At 32.3% G+C, this 12,503-nt stretch overlaps 1 protein-coding gene across 1 annotated transcript; it reads right to left on the bottom strand.

The window, feature by feature from the left end:
- Positions 1-7,306: 7,306 nt before the first annotated feature.
- LOC112527174 (probable carboxylesterase 16) lies at positions 7,307-11,507 on the bottom strand. The gene is made up of 2 exons (XM_025137635.1): positions 10,799-11,507; positions 7,307-8,335 (listed from the first exon to the last, which is right to left on the bottom strand). Exons 1-2 carry the CDS (start codon positions 11,458-11,460, stop codon positions 7,798-7,800), a joined length of 1,200 nt encoding a protein of 399 aa, XP_024993403.1. The 5' UTR covers positions 11,461-11,507; the 3' UTR covers positions 7,307-7,797.
- Positions 11,508-12,503: the final 996 nt, after the last annotated feature.

The following is a 12,503-nucleotide window of genomic DNA, read 5'->3' as shown; positions in this document are numbered from 1 at the left end:
ATGAAACAACTTCATCAAAAAAGTATTATATGAAACAATTTCACAAGATTAAACAATTTCATGAAAAAATTTCATAAGATTAAACAATGAAATCGACAAATGAAGGTGGTTTGCACGGTTTACACAAATGAGGGCGGTTTTCATATGATCACTCCTCTATATATATATATATATACATATATATATACATATATATACATATATATATATATATATATATAGACTTGGGATCATGTGAGATCAAGGGTTTTTCGTGAGACCCGTAAGACCAATTCTCAACCATTGGATTAGATTTACAATCTGAATATTCATAATCACAAAATTGCCACGAGACTTTTCAATAATCACAAAATTGTCACCGTGCAACTTTAGACCATTAGATCATTAGCTTATAAAGTTGATCAATGAATATAAATTGGTCTTACGATTCTCACGAAAAACCATTGGTCTCACATGAATCCAACCCTATATAGGATAAGGTTCACTTGATACCAACTTGTTTTCGTGAGACTCGTGAGATCACATTTTTAGACTTGAAACTTCACAGCGAAACATTGTGAAGGTAAAGAAACTCTGAACCTTCATAGCAACAACACTGTTAAAATTACATTCACAATGTTTTACTGTGAAGTTTCAAGTGTAAAAATATGGTTTTACAGGTCTCACAAAAATAAACTGGTCAAAACATAATCACAAGTCCAATAATTAATATATAAACTCTCACTTTACTAATATATTTTTTTATTCTAATTCTTACAAGTTTAGTAACATGCATGATGATTGATGAAAAAAATGATAAAAACATTGATGCAAAATAAATGGGAGTTGGTGGATTTCAACGTGTTATCTTTGACCAATTTCAACATGCATATAAGTTGTTCTTTCTTCTAGACTATCTCCAACATTAATTAAAAAAATGAGAAAATAGTTCTGGAGAATTTTTTTTATAAAAAGTTGGTTTTAAATGGTCTTAAAGCAGATGAGAACGAATATAAAATTTCAGAAATCTTCAGAATTTATTTAAAAAAAAGAATAGATATTAATTGTAAAAATCCCTTTGTGATCACAGAGGTTCAAATACGGTGACTCTGGGTTACCCGTAAAATGGATGGTCACCTTGAAAATTAGTCGGTTCGCATAGCGGGTCGGATATCCATGTTAATCAAAAAAAAAAACAAGACTTCAACGCTGGTTTCATCTATGCGGGGAAAAAAACAACAACCAATAAATCTATAATAATATCGTAATACATATCTATAGATTTTTTTTATAGTCAAATATTACCATTTGAAAAAAAGGCTTCGACTCCACTATGAAAATACTAACTAAATAATGCTAACCGTGTTTTTTTCAAAATTCTAATCGTAAACTTGGGGCCAGGGCCTTTTTTGGGTTCCATAAATTCCAAAATGTCAAATTTCTACTTTTTGGTTTTCATCTTTTCCCTTTTTAAGTTTTAACCAAACCCTCTTGACTTGTGTAGTATCTTGTTGGCTGAATGATGCATATTTTCTTGGCTTATTTGTTTTACTCAAGAAAAAGTAGCACATAAAATTCTAGTTTCTTTAAGAAATATGACAATCTATTGTGTTTCCTTCCCCATTTGATTTGATTGGTTCATCTATCAATGATTGGTATATGTGCACGTATTCTTGATGATGTTGAATTTGCTCAAAACAAGGCAATTGTTAAACCATTGGTACATGGTTTACTATATATGATGGATATGTGTGCATATGTTTTTGTTAAATGAGTCGAATCCAATGCAACAACATTGAATATAAGATACAAGTCAATGTAACATGATATTTATCTGTTTTTTCATAACTTCCATAAGATGCATGCTTTTATCTGTAATTGACATGTAAAAACTTCCACAAGATGCATGTTTTTATCTGTAATTGACATGTGAAAACTTTCGGTACCAAATTAACCAGATCCAATGCATCACCTTTTAAACCAAAAACATATATCATTATAGCTGTAGCATGACATTCATCTTGTGAGACAATAATAACCCACAAATTGTATGGTTAGCTAAGTATCAACGCCATAGACTGAGGGAGGTTTAGAGTCTATTGCTACTATTATTACCTTGTTATTGTTTCTTTGACCATACTAACTTGCATTTCTAACTTCTCTCTTATATTTTTCTTTATCTCTTTTACCTCGTTCTTTCTCTCTCTTAAGCTTTTGTCAAATTAACCTTATGAGGTTAACTCAACTAATAATAAGACTTGGACCTTAAGGGATTCTCTTCTCGATTCGAGTCCTACAATGTCATTGGGGATTTTCCTCGCTGTTCTCCAAGTCCCCTGGGATCAATCAAGGTGCGTGTAAGCTCGCCCAAACACGCATGGTTAACAAAACAGAAGCTTTTATTAAACTTTCATAACCTTTCCTAGTCGCAAAATAGTTTTCTCAAAGCCTTTTTTCAGTTTGAGGGTCTCCAAAAAACAACTCCTCTACTCGTTGGATTAGACCTCCATGTATCTTATCCTTTCCGAAAGCTACTTCGCATGAGATTCACCATGTTCATTTGGTTTGATTTGGTTTATCTACAAATTCTATATTTGAATTATAGGATTTTAGTGGGCCTATCTATAATCATTTTTGTTATAATACTTGTACTTTATGCATTGATGGTTAGACAATACTCTGAAATTACTCATTTCCAAGCTTTACAGAAAAAGCCTAACCTGAGTATTGTTGATTTAATGTTTGGAGCAGGGTAGGGGTTACCCAGGAAAAAGGCATAATTTTAAAGCAAAAAACAAAAGGTACACCATTTAAATCTTATCTACACTTTTGCTTTAATGTTGCTTTTGCTTTTTGATAACACAAAATCTTTTTCTTTGTCACTTTGGACCAAACCCTCTCTCTCTTTAACCTTTTTTTACAGAGTTTGCTAAAAGCAAATGCATAATGCCCCCACCTTCATGTGTTTAGATGGTCCCATTCTCTATGATTTTTATTTTCTCATATTTTCCTTATACTTAGTATTCTATTTTTAAAATTTTGAAATTTGATGAAGGAGACGGGTAGAGGAGTCGAGTAGAGAGGGTGGAGGCGGATCGGTGTGTTTAGGTTTTGTAATATTAGGGGTATATTGGTCAAATGCTTCCTTGTTCCACTTAGTTCTAGGGGGGTTAGGAGGGACACGAGTGTTCCACATCTGTTCCACCTAGTTTCACTCTGTTCCATATAAAGACACGCCAAACATGGACAAATGTATTATGTCATGTCATGTCCCACCTTGTTCAACGTACCAAATTTACCCTAAAAATGTTGATGTTTAAAAAACAAAAATGTTGAATTGAATAAGAGCTTTGGAAAAAAAAATTGATATTGATATGTGTGAAACAAACAATATATTCATATAACATATAAAATAATGTTTATTTACAGTTACTCAAAATTCAACTTCATCAAAATCCATGATACGTCAAACTTGCTCTCAATTATGTCTATATATATTTCATCATCCAACTAAATATTTAGTTAAGCTTTGATAATTACAAATTATATTAAAAAAAATTACAGTATATAATATTTATTTATGAAAATATTGATGTGTACTTTCAACCCAGTGACGGATCCAGGAAATTAATGGGGTGGGGGCACATTGGATGGGACTTGAGGGAGGGAGGCAAGCATATGACCATATGGGACTGGGGGAAACCATGTAAGATGAGAGTAAAAATAGAAAATTTAAGCTAGTCAACAAACGTTTTTGGTCTTTGACTGAGGCCTTTCCCCCGGTCCTTAAGGGCTAGATCCGCCCCTATTTCAACCTTCGATGATCCTTTACTCTTAGACCTCCCAAAAGATTGGACTCTACCAGTAATCCGGATACCACAAGGTCAAACAGCTCTTTAGTAAAATAGATAATCAATCTGAAAATCAAGCCCATAATTCAAATCTAAATTTTGCTACTAAATTGTTGATCTTACAAAAAAAAAAAAAAAAAAAGATGACTTTTTGTTTCAATGAAACGAAGAAAGTAAAACTTGTCATTTTGCATGTATCTCAAAAGGTAAATGACATATTTGCCATCACTGTCATTTTACATGATATATAGTGTTCATTATGCAAACCGATGGTTTTCACATAAATAGCCTCTTTACTCATTGAAGTACGCATGTTTCATACATTCTATCCTTTTCAAGCCATACCTTTGAATGAGATATATTGGATTTGTTTGGTTTGGTTTTATAATGTTGATTATGTTTACAATACTTACTTCAAGCTTGATTAATTGTGGAATTTGAGATGCGAGTCGGGCCATTTTTGGTATTATTTATGAATTTATCTGGTTTAATTATAATGTTATTTATGATTTGTAGCATCAAATCAAGACCCAAAGATAATGGAACTTTGAAAACATAATGCAAGACTTCCAATTAAGGTAGTAGTGGTCGTACTAAAAGAGAAGTGAAAAAATAAATCTTTAGCATAGTGAATTAAGTTTTATCTACCTAAAAGATAAAAAATTGTAGGGATCCGGGCCCCCAAAAGGCCCTTGCCTTTGAATTAAGGTACGTGAAGATTATTTTCTGCCTTGAAAATTTTATATTATTTTCATGTTAAAATAAATATTAATTTTTAAAATTGTCTAATTTTTAATTCTATTTTTAATTATGAAATGAAGAAATATCTCTATTGTTGGATGTAAAATTGTCATTTAATTAACTAAAAAAATATAACAATTATATAATTTTTTGTAATTATTATCCTTTTTTCCTTTTTTTGTTGTTGAAGAAGTACGATTTATGTCTTTTTTATTTATAACATTTATTTTAAGACGAAAAGGATATTAAAAATGAGTTCAGTTAATCTCATTGAAAGAAAAGCTTAAGTTATTAATATTTTTTTTAATTTTAAATATATTGGATTTTATTTAAAAAAAATTAATTACAAAAGAGAAATATTTTATTTTTAATTAAAAAGTAGTTCACCAAGTAGCCGTTAAAAAAACCAATAAGATCTAAAAAGGGGGATAAGGTATTTCACGTGCGTCGCAAACGCATTGCTATTAAAGTTACTTTGTGATTGAATTTATTGCGGGAAGCTTGTCGACAAATGTCTTCAAGTGAAAATGTTAAAAAGATAATTTTTAAAAAGTAATATTTTAGTCCATCAAAATGACATAATATATAATAATTTATCCGATAAGGATTACGTAAGAGTTGTCACTTTTTTACTTACTGGTAAACTCTCAGTCTTTGCTATCATTTTAACCGGATAAGATATTGGTTCTTTTCATGTTCATTCAGAAAGTCAAGTTATTCGGTAAGCGCTTACTAGATAAGTGTTTGGTAAACGACCACTTATTCAACCATTTGGGTTATGACGCAATGATTAAAAACCAGGGGATGCAGAGAAAATCTTATTTTTTCCAGATTCGAATCCAGACATTGTCATAACATGTGCGACCATGATGATTTATTTGTAATGATTCCGGACCATTCGTTGTCACCCACATAAGTAGTCGGCACAGATCAAATGGTCCAAATACCTATGATTACCTAAGAAAAAGAACGATCTAACTTTTAACCGAATGAAATCAATTTACTCGTTTCATGGAAAAAGAAAATAAATGATGCTTTATGTGATTTAAATTGTATGGTTTAATGGAAATGTTTTTTTTATTGATTTAATATCTAAAGTATCTTTTAACAAATGATAAAGTAAATAAAAAAAATCAGTATTATTTAAAAAATTAAATTCCAGCATTGAGGATTTAGTGATAAAACGAAGAGAAACAAAAAGAAAGATGTAAAATTTATAAATATATTTTCTATTTATTTTACTGATGATTGTAATTAATGGTTAAAATGGTAATTTTATAAATATTTTTAATTGGTTATTATTTATTTTCTTAATTTCTTATATTTTGGAGGAAAATTAATATTATTTTTCTTTTTTTTTTGTTCTAAAAAGAACTCGAGGATACTAGATTTTTCTCCCCTACTTTCTTTAAAAACTCGAAAATACACATAAGATTTAAACATTTTTATTATTAACTTGGATATACAACTTGCTATGCGAACCAACTAATCCCAGAATGGTCACCTGCTTTGCACGTAGCCGGAGTCACCGCATTTGAACCTCCGTGGCCACAAGAAGTTTTTTATTCCTTCTTGGATTTGAACCTGGGACCTCCTAACACTTTTGACCTTTGAAATCAAGTTCAAACAATCATGTTAAACAATTGTTGACTAGGTCAAAAATGATGTTTTATTTGGTTGTTCAAAAGGAATAAAAATTAACATAGAATTAGTTATCCGATAAGTGTTCAACGGTATCACTTATCTTACACATTGAGAATGACAAAGACCAAGAATCTTTCCAGTAAGAGACATAACAAGGACTGATAGTTACACTGGTAAAAAAGGAAAAAGGTTTACCGGATTTAAAACGTTTACCAACAATCCATTTTGATTGCCGAAAATGTTACATGATAAGATAATTGAGAGTAATTTCTCTCACCGGTAAGTGCTTGCCTAATCCCCCTAGACCAAGTGGTTAGATAACATTTCACTGTCTCACTTAAATTTTTTGACATTCTCGTCACCCTTGAACAAAATGTAAACATAATCTCATAATTATCATCTCTTAGAGATATGTAAATTCAATTTGTTACAATTTAATGTTCACCACAATGAGTCGACTTTATTAACTACTACACTCGGATTCCAAAAATTCTTGTCAGATTTAAGCAAATTTCGTAATTTTTCGACTTGATTAAAAGTAAAACCACAACCAGAAAAAATGAGACGCATATCAACATGATGAATGAATTGCTCGCTTTTGAGGATTGATGAAGATCATCGATCCTGAAAAAGTCCTTTAACGTGTGATCATCATCACATTAGAGATCATGATTTTGAGTTCAAACTAGAACAGGATATCTTGGCTTCTCACTTTTATGGTCCCATATACGTAGCTTTATATGTACTAATGACATCAGTTCTCTTTCTTTTAAGCAAATAACATTTTTATGTATAAAAAATTAAACTCATATACGCTTCTAATCATCGGTGACCTCCATTACGGAGGGGTTACCAAGTACGGCTGAACCAATGGCCCTTTGGTCACTGAAACCTATAAAAAGTTCTTAATTTGTTGAGTTGGCAACGATGTGACAGTACAAAAAAGCAGGTTCTTACAAGTCACTCCATTTCCGATGCTCTTATCGGGTCCGATGCTAGTTTGCCGAAAGCAAAGCCTCCTGGGTATAGCCTGGTCGACCGTAACGAATACGGAAAATGCAGAATTAAACAAACAAATGGACTCGATCTAAAAATAAAACACCAGATTCACAATGAACAAATGGCCAAGAATATGCAGTTCTTAAGGAGTACAAAAATAAGATGGATTTTACATGTATACTAACTATTAACAATAAGGAAAAACAAAAGAATCAATAAAATCTGTTTCACAACTTGGTCCAAATGTGCCACTCATTACTTGTGGGTGATGTTATCTACACCGAAACATATTTGTTTCCCTCTCGTACTATCGAGTAAAACAAATTCCGACCTCTTCACTATTACGTTCATCAACTCTTTGCCCGTAATAAGTAAATTTTATGGTATAATGGCCGAAACTTATTTAACTCGATAATATAATGTCACCAATCAAATATGTTTATCGCTTATGTACCTTTGAAGAAACTTTCCACATCCATGAGACCAGCAGAACGAATGCGAGAACCTCTATTGTGCTCTGTCGTGCTTCGATTAACTCAAAATTTAGGTCTGCAACTCTTAAAATTTCCAATTTAATCCATTTTTAGTAGGAGAACTCGAGGCCTCTGAGTGATATATACTTCTTTACCCATATCGCGATATCTTCTGCACACGCCTGAGCTTTTGGTGTCTTCAGAAACATCTCAAAGGTTGCAAATTCATGTACAGCGTCTTTGTAATCGTAAACCGGGGCATCTACATTAACTTTCCGAAGCTCCTGCGAGTATGCAATGGCGCGGTCACGCATCCAATCGTGTTCGGCTACTATCGTGAGTGTAGGAGGCATGTGTTTTAGAGGGACTTTTGTAGCAGACAACAGAGGGTTGGCTGCTGGATGGTCTAGATTGAATTGATCATCTGGTAAAAGAAGTTTCCAAGCTAGTATGGCCATGGTTCGGTCATAAAGGTAAGAGTTAGCCAACATGATTTCGGATTTTGTGGGAGTGCTTCCAATGACGAATGGGTACATAAGGACCTGTGCGACTACTCTTACAGGGTCCAAGAGGTTCCCAGCTTCCACTGCCCTTTGTGTCACGTAATTTGCAATATTTGAACCAGAACTTACGCCAAGGAGGACACATCTGTTAATGGCCATAAACAGGTTAAACATGCAAGCCAGTGATAAACCCTATCTAAAATAACCCCACAAAGGCGACCAAGGAACCTTGTAGAACTACAGGTACTATGCTATCAGAAGGTATGAACATCACATGAGATCAAGCTGGTTCTATTCAATTGAACATATTAACAATTTCTGGAGTTCGAAAATAGAATATATGCATATATAGGGACAGGATCAAACAAGAAGGCAGTCAACTCACAAGAAGGCGAGAAGCAATTTAAACTACATAAATCATAGAAAACATAAATAGGAAATAGGAAAAATATTTTTAGAAATTAGGATAATTACCATTTCCCGTGAGGTCGAAGATTATGTTGAGGGTAGAATTGGAACAGAAAAAACTATTTGAATCCTTTAAAAATATCATTATATCCTAGATTTATTTATTGTTGGATTTGAACTAATTCATGATTTTTATCACGTTTTATATGAACTTTTTCACTCTTTTTAGATCCACTTTTGATAATATTTTTCTCACAATTTTCATCAAATAACACATGTGATATCCATAATTAACCAATTATCTATTTCCATCATTTTTTTATGCTGATTTTTTTCACAATTTTTTAGATCCACAGTTTGAATCATATGTGATACGCTATGTATAACATATGATCTATTGTATATCACATATGATCCACTCTTTGAATTTTGTACATACCACATATGATAAAATGATGGTAAAACATATTAATCCAATACCAATGATCATATTTGACAAGATCAATAGCATGTGATAAGATCATCGAATATCATATGTGATAATATCACAATTTCAAATGTACAAAAACGCCGATGGAAGCAACACTAGAAAATTGTCGATGCCAAGAAACTCAATTAATCTCATGGAGCATGAAGCAAAGATGCCATAAGATTCCATTCCAATCATTTGTTTGGAAATTAGGATAAAAATCCCGGTTTATTTGGGAATTAATCACAATTAGAGATAAGCCCCCATTATAAAATGACATCTATACCCTTCTTTATTTAATATTCAACAGTTCTATTTAAATCAATGATTTAATGAGGTGTGTGGTTGATATTACTTCTTGCATTCTCATCACTTGACCGGCTTCTCGCATGATCCACCCTGTATATAGGGGCTGGGTCAAATAAGAAAGCTAAATATTGTGAGAAGAAAAGAAGGCATGGTTCATATGTGAATCACTGGAAAAAAGTTATTTGAAGATGCATATGTAAACCGAGATTATACCATCTTCAAATGGATTTTTCCATTGATACACATATGATCATTCTCTTCTTACCTTCTCACACGATATTCAGTCTTCTTATTTGAACCTCCCACTATATATATATATATATATATATATATATCATTATTTGATTAAACATAGATTAGAATTCAAGGATCACATAATAAAATCCTAGCTACCCCTGCTGATGTAAGCAATTTGTTGAACCATGTAAATACGGTCTTCTTTTTCCATTTCCTTCAAATATCAATCCTGAAAACTTTGGGGATGCCTCGAAAGTAATGGTCGATGAACTTAAGCCACAAGTCTTGTTCTACATATTTGATAAATGTAAGAGCCTGTGAACCAACTAAACCACAAGTCTTACACTAGAATCTGGGTCCAGAACCAATTCCATATGTTTTAGAAGTCTAAATCAATTAGTTGGCTCCAAGTCAACTAATCAAACGTCTACAGGTTAATCTTCCTAGTTCATGCTTCTAAGATGAATTAAAGCAGCATTTAACTTAACAGTTCCCATAACCTTGGGGGAGGTTTAAGTGGTGCAAGAAGTAAAAACATGAAGGTGACTTAGAAAATGGTCCTCTTTGCATCATGCCCCATATGGAATGTTTCATGCATATTTCAGTGTGCCTCACTGCCTTTATTGTGATAGTTAACGGCCATACAATAGATAAAATGATCAATATATATAGGGGCAGATTCCCTTAGGAACCGCGCACAATGCGTTGCATGACATATTCATCATATCATGAATGTGTTATTCCTGAATATTCATCCTGAAGAGGGACACATGGCACATTGTGGGCGGTTACTAGATTCCTAATCAATTTTGGGTTTCTAAGAGAACTTCCCCCACGCTCCCCTTCCTCTCTCTATATGTGTGTGTGTGTGTGTGTGTGCCTATGGTTTTAGCGTTTGCACATCTTAAGAAATAGTTTTATCACCAAAATACCTATAATTTCTAATTGCCATAACAATTACATCATACAAATTGTCATCCAATTACCCAACACAAATTGTTCTTTCCTTTTGTCCTCCCATTTCAATTTTTTATGGTTGTGATCGATAAATTTTTGTGTTGAGGAATGCCAATGAAAAAATCGTGATCACTGTACTTATTTGGCAAAGAAATGGAACAGTTATTAGAATTTAGAACAGAATCATATCAGAAAATTAAAGAATGCAAATTCTTGAAAAGTGTATACCTCGAAAGATCAGCATGAGCGGCGATCCAAGGCTCGATCATAGAAGAACCAAAACCATCAACAATCTGCCCCCTCCTCAAGTCAACGCCACCGGAAATCCTACACTCGGCCAAATTCGCCTGCTTCGCTAACCAATTCAACGCCTCCACACCATCGTCAAACGCCGCCGGATACTTACTCTCCGGTGCAAGCCTATACCCTACCGCCACCACAATCGCATCACACGCCTTCGCAATCCTCCGACAAAACAAATCGTTCCCCAACGAATCACTACTCCCAGTCACAAACCCACCTCCATGAAACTGCACAATCACCGGCAATTTACGCAAATTATCCCGCAAAATCGGCGCATAACCACCATAAACCCCATCCCCGTGTTTCAAACCCCGGGAGTCGGCAAGGACGGAATCAGGGAGAAAGATCCGGAGGGAAAGAGACGTTAAAGGATCAATATGGATATCTTTGGTAGCAACACCGTCTTGGGAGAAACTAGGGTTAGCTGGAACAACGGATTCATCGGGGCGTGATACGACACCGAAATAATTGGGGCTTTTGGTGTGGGTTTCAGTGAGGGTTTGTAACTGACGCTTCAAGATGAATTTATGAAGAAGACTGTAGAATTTAACAGATACAGAGGGCATTTTGATGAAGAAGAAAATCATACATTTAGGGATCTGGAGATGAATTAGGGTTTTAAGATGACAGATGATGAGACTTATTCAATTCAAAATTGGAGGAGATGGGAAGAAGGTTCGATTATGGTATTAATATTTTACTTTAATTTCTTTTTACCTTTTCTACATACGCAGGCTGCGTTGCATGGCTTCTAGACCCCGACTTTTTTTTTCCCTCTTTTAACACATTTTTGGTTTTTTTTTTTTTATGAATAATTTATAAGAATTATATTTGATAAACTAGTTGATAGTTGATTAATAAATTATATTTAATAAAATTAGTTGATAAGAATATAAAATGTATTTTAAAAAATAATTAATTATAATACTCTTCAAATGTAATTGAAAGAAATCTTTAGTAATATAATATATTAATTTGAAGATACTTGCACGTTGCAGCGAAATAAATCTTCATTTTAGTGTCCAATTTTTATATAAATTTGAAGATAGAATAAAAATTTGAAAAAAATAAAATCGATATTAGTATCAAATCAACTATAATAGTTCTTTGTTTAGTTTTTATATAAATTTGAAAATAACATAAAATTTTGAAAAAAAATAAAATCGATATTAATATTAAATTAACTATTCAATAGTTCTAGTTTTTTGGTGTAATTTTTTTAATTCAATTTTTATTATAATTTAATTTACATCTAATAACAAAGTAACTTTTTTGTGTTTAATAATATAATTTTTTGTAAAGATAATAATTAAACATTCTGTTATAACTCAACGATTATCTTAACTATATTTTAAATTTTTTATATTTAAAATGAATGTTTATTCTGTATTTGTTTATGTTTATCTGCAGTTAGTTACACGAATTTAAAAATTGAACTTTAATAAGACATACTTACATACTTGTGATCTTGAATTTTAAGTAATATACATTAATAAACAGTACTTCATACATAAAAACTGGTTTTTAAAAATTTTTGTCAAATGTTTTATAATATAGTATAGATTAATACAAACAATATGGTAAAAAAAATATAATATATTAATTAAAATGATTATAAATTAATTGTTAT

This window comes from Cynara cardunculus (genome assembly GCF_001531365.2).
Source record: "Cynara cardunculus var. scolymus isolate 2C chromosome LG 15, CcrdV1, whole genome shotgun sequence".
Taxonomy (NCBI): Eukaryota; Viridiplantae; Streptophyta; class Magnoliopsida; order Asterales; family Asteraceae; genus Cynara; species Cynara cardunculus.
Note: the sequence above shows the minus strand (reverse complement) of the source record. Positions and strands in the feature narration are given on the sequence as shown.

Excerpts from the sequence above, each read along its gene's own strand:
- LOC112527174 (XM_025137635.1), bottom strand. The coding sequence starts at position 11,460 with ATGATTTTCTTCTTCATCAAAATGCCCTCTGTATCTGTTAAATTCTAC. Across the intron at positions 8,336-10,798 it reads GCTCATGCTGATCTTTCGAG|ATGTGTCCTCCTTGGCGTAA; the intron begins GTATACACTTTT and ends GGCCATTAACAG.